At 41.0% G+C, this 8,722-nt stretch overlaps 1 protein-coding gene across 1 annotated transcript; it reads right to left on the bottom strand.

The window, feature by feature from the left end:
- Nucleotides 1-488: 488 nt before the first annotated feature.
- mfsd8l2 (major facilitator superfamily domain containing 8-like 2) lies at nt 489-8,699 on the bottom strand. Its single transcript, XM_053630095.1, has 11 exons — nt 8,349-8,699; nt 7,389-7,574; nt 6,866-6,928; nt 6,617-6,736; nt 6,014-6,093; nt 5,572-5,884; nt 4,386-4,459; nt 2,220-2,433; nt 1,295-1,417; nt 1,062-1,192; nt 489-830 (listed from the first exon to the last, which is right to left on the bottom strand). Exons 1-11 carry the CDS (start codon nt 8,422-8,424, stop codon nt 750-752), a joined length of 1,461 nt encoding a protein of 486 aa, XP_053486070.1. The 5' UTR covers nt 8,425-8,699; the 3' UTR covers nt 489-749.
- Between the last annotated feature and the right edge of the window lie 23 nt (nt 8,700-8,722).

The raw sequence follows: 8,722 nt of genomic DNA, 5'->3' as shown, positions 1-8,722 counted from the left end.
ATGTGTATATAGTGTAATGTGTATAGTGTATATACAAGTTATACTAGTGGGCTACATGAAAATAGCTAGCCTAGCTATTTGGCTACATAAAACTAGCTAGTGTATATACACGTTAACTAGCTAGTGGGCTACATGAAAATAGCTAGCCTAGCTATTTGGCTACATAATACTAGCTAGTGTATGTACAAGTTAACTAACTAGTGGTCTAAATGAAAATAGCTAGCCTAGATATTTGGCTACATAAAACTAGCTAGTGTATATACATGATAACTAGCTAGTGGGCTACATGAAAATAGCTAGAATAGCTATTTGCTTACATAAAACTAGCTAGCGTACATTAAAAATGAACTAGTGAGTAGCTGGTCTACGTAAACATTACTAGCCAGTTGGATATGTAAAAGTAAACTAGCTTCTCAGATCCACATAACTAGGGTAGCAGCAATATAAAACCAGCTTGTATACGTTAAATTAACTAGCTAGTCAAATTCACATAACCAGCTTGTTGGGTAGTCTGTGTAAAAGTTTACTAGCTAGCCAGCTACATCAAAGTCGCTAGTCTACATAAAAGTTAACTAGCTAACATACAATTAGTTAGCGTAAAACTAGCGAGCCAGCTACACATAACTAGATTGCTGTTTCTATAAAACTATGTAGCACTAGAAACGATCAGCTTGTGACCTAAAAATCCGAACATCCTCCTGTTCCTTCTCACCTGTACGGTTTGACGTGCGAACGAGCGACCTCCTCCTCTACCCTTCGCTCTCAGAGTCATCTGCGTGCCGCACCACCGGGGGCTCCACCAGTTTGTCATAGGACAGCGCCATCATGATCTGACCGACGACACAACACAACACTCTCAACATGTCTCGATACCTACAGAGCTGTGTCTCTTGGCACATTTCTTATCCTAAACAAATCCCTCAATGCAACGGAGAAAAAGAACAATTCAAAATGGTGGACACAGACGTATTTGCGTATATACATTGATTAAGTTTTAGTTTCCATTACACTGCCATTACATCGTGCAAGTTTATTAGATTATTCCAAATGCCCTCACTGACCATAATGAGCGTGAGGAGAAACAGCATCATTCCCAGCATCACGTACAAGTTTCCAGTCAAACCACCCGCCCAGAGCGGCCCCAGGATGGTGGCAAGACCTCCGATGGAGCGCCGTACACCTTGACTAAAGCCTGCAGATATATAAACACACACACACCATAATAAGATTTTTGATACTAACAGATCCTGAGATTTTATTCTTTTGGTTGAATTTTATTCTCGCATGTACGCACCTTGCGTCTTCTCCGCAGTGACTTTGGAGAAGAGGGACACTTGGGACACGGCGACGAAGGGAAGCCCCATCAACTGCAGGAACACCCCAATAATGAACTCGGTCAGCTCCAGCGCAAAGCCACCTGATTACATACATATATATATATATATACATATATATATATGTATGGAGTAAGACACATTTCCAACAAAGCACAACAACATTGTAGACTTTAACTGCAAAACCAGGAAGTGTCTGAAGTACAACGCAGCGATGTTATGTTTGTAGCTGCTTGAGAAAATAAAACACTAACTTCTTTCACGTAATGGATGCCATCATGTTATTCTTTAATGAGTGAAATTGTAATCATTGGAATATTGGTATGGTACAAGATGAGTAAAACACGTTGAGATATGCTAATATTAATTGAACATACCGTAAAGGAAACGTTCATCCTTGGCAAAAGAGGACAATGATGGGACAGTGACGGTCTTTAAAAGCATTGTATACATTTTGAGAGTGGTTTTTTGGCTGGTTTATTTGGCCATGGGTTTGTTTTTTTTGTCATCCAGACCTATCAGGCAAACATCTGTGTCTTTTTCTAATTATCCTACATTTGTTGTGTTTCTCACTGTGAAGCACAGACGGCAGTCATGAATAATTAAATAAATAAATAAACGGTTTTGAAAGCTGCATGCACTTCTTGACAGTGTTCGAATTCTTCTGGAATATACAGTATACTGCATTTTCATTAAAAAAAAAAACAACACCACCACTCTAATATTGCAGGAAGAATAGAGCATCGCTCTACACGCACCACCTGGCATCAAACAGTGCCAGCATATTGTGGCTGTCCGCACGCAGGTGTGTGCCAGTCTGTTCGGGCATTTGGCCAACAGAGCACTCGTACTTTATAACCCCCACACACACACACACATGCATACCCTTGGGGTCGGCAAGGAAGACAAGGCACCAGACGCAGGCCACGCAGCTCACGAGCAGGCCGGCGGCGAGCAGCACGCGCTCCTCAAGTACGCGGCTCAGCCAGCGCACGAGGAAAAACCCGCCAATCACCTCCACACCGCACAGGCCGTACATCACACTGTTCCCCAGCTCACCAAAGCCGAAGTACTTCTGCGTCATCGGTGTAACCATGGTCTGGAGAGGACACCAAGATGCTTCGTTAATCCCAATATTCTGTCATTACTACTCTGTAAATATGCGAATACAATTATACTGTTTAACAAGAGCAGACATTTTGGGTTTTCAAATGGTTGGTGGTTGTTCCCATGGAAACAGTGAGATGTGAGAGCTCTTTGTGCAATACGTTAGTGTTTGAGACTTCATGGCAATAATGAAGTAACTGTAAATGGCTTTTTTTTTAAAAACATAGAATATTAACTAACTAGACAGCTACACACAATTACCTTCTTGACTATGTAAAACTAGCTAGTGTATATACAAGTTAACTTGCTAGTAGGCTTCATGAAAATAGCTAGCCTAGCTATTTGGCTACATAAAACTAGCTAGTGTACATTAAAAGTTAACTAGTGAATAGCTAGTCTACGTAAACATTACTAGCCAGTTGGATACGTAACAGTAAACTAACTTCTCAGTTCCACGTAACTAGGGTATCAGCAATATAAAACCGGCTTGTATACATTACATTAACTAGCTAGTCGAATACACATAACTAGCTTGTTAGGTAGTCTGCATAAAAGTTAACTAGCTAGTCAGCTACATAAAAGTCACTAGTCTACATAAAATTAACTAGCTAACATTTTTGCCACATACAATTAGCTAGTCTGTGTAAAACTAGCGAACCAGCTACACACAACTAACTTGCTGTTTCTATAAAACTACGTAGCACTAGAAACGATCAGCTTGTGACCTAAAAATCCAAACGTCCTCCTGTTCCTCCTCACCTGTACGGTCTGCGTAAAAGTTAACTAGCTAGCCAGCTCCATAAAAGTTTCTAGTCTACATAAAAATTAACTAGCTAATATTTTTGCTACATAAAATTAGCTAGTCTACGTAAAACTAGTGAGCTAACTACACATAACTAGCTTAAAACTGTAAATGGATTTTTAAAAAAGTATGACGTGTCATTTTTTATTTAATAAAAAACTTTTAGTTGTTGCAAAGGGGACTAAAACACTTCAGGACATGTTGTTATTGGAAAATAAATCAACTTCAAGGTGGTACAAGTACCTCCATTTCACACATCAAGTTTTTACTTCTTCGCACATGACAGCAATTTGATAGCAATTACGATTTTTATTCCTTAAAGTAAGACTGCACGTCGTACTTTTTGTTAATTTATTGCTGCATTTAATATTGTTTAATATATATTCCACAAAACCGGTTATCACTTGCGTTATCGCAGCTATAAACGCTTGTAATCTCATGAATCGTTCTTTTTTTTTTTTTTTTTAAAAAGGGTCTATAAAAACATAAAACAACAAGCCTAAATGTTAGAAGTGTCTCCTCACAGGAAATTTCAACAACTACACACCATCCATCCATCCATCTTCTATACCTCTTATCCTCAGGGTCACGGGGAACCTGGAGCCTAACCCAGGATAGCATCGGGCACAAGGCGGGGTACACCCAGGACAGGGTGCCAATCCATCACAGGGCACAATCACATACACATTCATACACCTATTCATACACTACAGACACTTTAGACACGCCAATCAGCCTACCATTCATGTCTTTGGACTGGGGGAGAAAACCGGAGTACCCGGAGGAAACCCCCACAGTGCGGGGAGAACATGTAAACTCTGCACATACAGGCCCATGGTGGGAATCAAACCCCCGACCCTGGAGGTGTGAGGTAAACGTGCTAACCACTAAGCCACCGACAACTACACATTTCTTTTAAAAAAACGTCTGCAATACAAGTCTCTGTCGTTACTATAGAAACGATAACATATTAGAAGGAGCGTGTTGGTATATAACCCTGTGGTTTGCCTTTAAGCCAGAACGACTGCTGTTCTAGAAAATGAATCAACAACCTTCTGACCAATCAGGATTGAGGAATAGTTTAATGAATTACTGTCCGAGTCCAAATGAAGGAAGATTCTTGTCTGAGAGAAGGAACGTACCTCGAGTGCGGTCTGATTAAAGAGCGTGATGAACTGTGCGGTGAGGAGAACCACCACCTCCTCCCTCAGGAACTCTAGAGAGAGGAGAAGAGAGAGAGACGGATAAGTGAAGGAGACGAAGCTCTGGCACGGATCGATACAAAGCTATATCACGATATATCACAAACACACAAGCGTAGAAAAGGTGCACGGGTCAATAAAGACTTCAGCACAGTCTGAGATCATCTCCCTCAGTCACAACAGGAGGAATCGATGAAGAGTGAGATCACCCACACACACACACACAGGTGCAGCCTCTATCTATAATCAACAACTCCCTTCTCCCCAGGGGTGATGAAAACGTTTTGCAGAGAACCGCCCAACTAGCAATTTCGGTTTTAGGAACTTTTTAGTTCAGAGAAAAATTCAATCTAAGATTATGGGATGTTCTGCGAACGTTTTGTTTTTAATATAAAACACTTGTAGGCATTCCTACAACATTCCTGCAACATGTTTATTCGTACAAACATACCTGATAATATTTATTTTATTATTTATTTTTAATATTGACTTATTTTTATGTTTCAGGCTACTATATTATGTTGACAATTGAATATTGGCCATGGGATTGTAAACTGACGTGATGAAATTGTAATGTCTGGCTTGCAATTTGCTTTTGTTTTGAGCACTCCAGTTAATAAAGCGCGCCCGTGTTTCGGCTAATCGGATGGATCTAATTGGGTTCTGGATTTTTCCGAGAATGCCCTTATGTATATAGACTTCATGTATATACCATAATGAACTTTCTTTTACTTTCTGCACTTTTTGCTCAATAGAGATAAACTTGCACGCTTAAAATCTGTATCCTGTGTTTATATGTTTCTGTAAAGCTCAGAATAATTATTATAATGAAATTCAGCCCTAAAGAGATGTCTCCAATACAGTCATAAATTTTTTTTCCCCATTCCCACTGCCTGTCACATAGCCCGGCTTTTTTTTCCGTCTTCTGAAGGTCAGTTGCAGATAAATAACAATGTTTAGAATCACTCAGTTGTGCAGGTAGCAAAAACATAAATTAAATCTGTATAAATATCTGTATGCATTAACAACCCCCTTTCATAGCTCACCAGATTCACTAATTATTTTCAAATTATTATTCACACACGTTCTTCACGCCCTTTATAAATTCAGCAAACGCGAAACTCACCTTGGCTGGCATTGAAGTTCTCAAAGGGGTCATCAGGGGAATGAGGACTGTCTGAAGCAGGCGTCGCTTCATACTCGGATGGCCCGAGTTCTTCTGAAAGCCGCGTCTCGGCCTGATCAGACATCGCCATGGTGTAGGAGCCTGACCCTGGTGTACCATCCTCACCCTGCAGGCGCACGAGCGGCCGCTCTTCTTCCTCCTTGACACGGCGGAGGGCAGTGTACATCTCGGGCACGGAGTCCAGCGGAGGGACATCCCAGTACAGCAGAACCACTGCTAACTGGAGGACCAGCCACATGGCACACATGAAGAGCTGGAGCACATCCAGGGTAAAAGAACAGGTTAGAATTTAGGTGTAGCAGCAACAGTTGAACAGTGTCATTAATCTCTCTTTTAAAACATCATAAAATATGTTTCCACGGCTTGTTTTGGGCAGTCTTACCCCCGGGGCGGTGTACTTGTTCACAATGAAGGGTCCCAGTCGAAAATCACACAGTCGAAGGAAAATGTTAAAAGCAGGCCCTAAAAACAACAAAGTATGTCATCATGGAAGAAAACACACAATAAGACCTACCCTTTCTATCTATAATCAACAACTCCTTTCTCCCATGGGGTGAAAATGTTGCTTTTCAGAAATATGATCCTTCCTTCCTTTACAACAAGACAATCTCCTGAACCCATGCCCAGTGAGAGCAATCCACTAGTTGAAACCGTGAAGCTAGCAATTTTAGAATATTTTCTGAACATTACAGGTTTATGAACTTCAAAGTAAATTCAACGAATCGAGTGCTCTGAGAACATATTTATAAAACATTTGTTAGCACCAAATTCTTGTTGTGCCATATTCTTTCAGGTTTTTTTTTTTTAAATAACAGATTTAATGATGCTCCACAATAAGATCTATCTTTCTCTATCAGCGCTCATCTATGTGCTAATATTTGTTAAGGTCCCTAGCCATTTCAGTCTTCTTCTGACCAGTTCTCAGTAATGGAGTCTGACTTTAGTATCATACTAAACCACAAAACCACAAAGGAGTTCGACTGACCGATCAGGAGTCCGGCTTGGCGTGATGCCATCACAGCGGCAAACACCCGAGCTCGTTCTTCAGGAACGGTGGTCCGCGTCAGGAAACCAAAAATGGATGACCCTGCGCCAGCACCGACGCCTGGGATCGTTTCATATAGAAGCCATGTTGTAAAATGCAAGTTTTAAAGATTCACCAACTGATTACATGAGAATTTGTAGTTTAATGAGTGTTACCAACTGGTAGATCGAAGCCAAAGCCCATTCTCACCTGCAACAAGTCGACTGGACAGGAGAAGCCATTTTGAGTAGCCTATGAAGTACATGAAGTTCCCTAGATGAAGAAATAGTTCTTAGTGTGCAATATGAACTATGTAAGGAATAAAACACTTTGGGCTGTGCTGTTATAGGAAAACAACCCCCCCACCAACCCCCAAAGTTGATTCTTTTCCAATAACTGCATGTTCTGAAGATTTTATTCCTCTTACATCAATTGGCCAATGCTTACATTTTTTATGTGCCCATCATACAAATCCCTGTCACTATAGACATGATAGTAAAAGCAATAAAATATTGTAATTGTTGGCCAGTTGCTATGGTATTCAAGAAATAAAACACTTCATGACATGCTGATTTGGGAAAATAATCTGGTTCTGTGGTGCTATCTATAATTCTGCTTCATCACACCACTCTGTTGTTGATTATTTCACTCCAAAAGTGTGTTTATTCCTGACAAATCACATGCTAGTGTGGATCTCACGATTTTGGCCCAGGCTCTTTCTCTCAACACTTACCGACAATCTCAAAGAGGTTAGAGAAAAGGATGATGGTCTTTGTAGCGCCAGTTCTATCAGACCAGCGTCCAAACAACGGCCCCGTCACAAGTCCACTGAAACTGAACGCAGACAGGCCGAGTCCGAGGAAATATGGCGGGGCGTTGAGAATCTGCAGATACCTCCATATAGTCGGGAGGATAACGGCTTAGAGAGAGAGAGAGAGAGAGAGAGAGAGAGAGAGAGAGAGGGAGAGAGAGAGAGAGGGAGTGGGATAACATCATAAGTCAATTAGGGCAATGCGGGAAGTCATTACCTGTATAACCAAATCACATGATGTACAGTACAGTATGTAACCTGGTTGGTGACAGTCAAGGGAAAATGTTTGCACCCCCCCCCCCATGTACATTCAACAGGTTACATTTAATTGCGATGAGAAATTGGGAGTCACATAGATTGTTGGGATGGGCAGGTTTACAGGCCATACCCCCTTCTGTTGGTCTGACAGGTGCAGACGCTATGCCTCCTTCACTGGAACTGAAAGGTTTATAGGCCACCCCTCATTTCCTGGAACTGACATGCACAGAGGCCACGCCTCCTTCATTGTGTTTTACAGGTTTACAACCCACATCTCATTTCCAGTGGTTTTATTGTACAATATAAAAAAAAACTAAGATCAAGGAGTCGTCCATTTTCATGACGGCATAAAAGAATACATAAAAAGAAACTTACTATAATTACGAAGACTTTAATGTGAGTCTGATATAAGCCTAAGTCGTTTTTTTTCTCTTCACCAAATTTTATTATACATTTTTTTTCTGGTTTCTCATTCGGTTGTGCTTTTTGGGAATTGGATAGCCGGTCTCACACACACACACACACACACACACACACACACACACACACACACACACACACACTTCATATTCAATCTACAAACAATCTGTTATAACCTCTAAGTCCCCGAACACAGACACTCACCATATTCAATACCGCTCAGGAAAAACAGCAGTCCAATTGTCAGAAAAGAAAGTTTCCTCTTACGCCCGTAATCCATCAGTATGACTTACTACAATGGTGCTTATTTCACCCAAAGCGTCTTCATTGCTCTGTTTTTTTGTCCTCGCTTTGAGGAAATGGTCCAAATGAGAGACGTGATGCCCTCACTTAAGGCCTTTCTCCCGCATGGAGGCTGTTTCAATGCATCTCTCTGTGCCCTGCTGCCGATTTTTCCAATCAAGGTTACACGCAGAAGAAAAAAACAGGCGGATGTTTCACTTCTTTGAGGCGTTTATAAAAAATTAAATAAATAAAAACACTTTTTTCAAGGAGGCATTTCTGTCTCGGCTAGCCTG

Source organism: Ictalurus furcatus, chromosome 7 (genome assembly GCF_023375685.1).
Source record: "Ictalurus furcatus strain D&B chromosome 7, Billie_1.0, whole genome shotgun sequence".
NCBI lineage: Eukaryota > Metazoa > Chordata > Actinopteri > Siluriformes > Ictaluridae > Ictalurus > Ictalurus furcatus.
The sequence above is the reverse complement of the archived record's forward strand: the minus strand, read 5'-3'. Positions and strand labels throughout refer to the sequence as shown.

Coding starts and splice junctions, on each gene's coding strand:
- mfsd8l2 (XM_053630095.1), bottom strand. CDS start 8,424: ATGGATTACGGGCGTAAGAGGAAACTTTCTTTTCTGACAATTGGACTG. Junction 5,885..6,013: donor ACAAGTACACCGCCCCGGGG/GTAAGACTGCCC, acceptor GATGTGCTCCAG/CTCTTCATGTGTGCCATGTG. Junction 1,418..2,219: donor CTTCCTTGCCGACCCCAAGG/GTATGCATGTGT, acceptor GTATGTAATCAG/GTGGCTTTGCGCTGGAGCTG.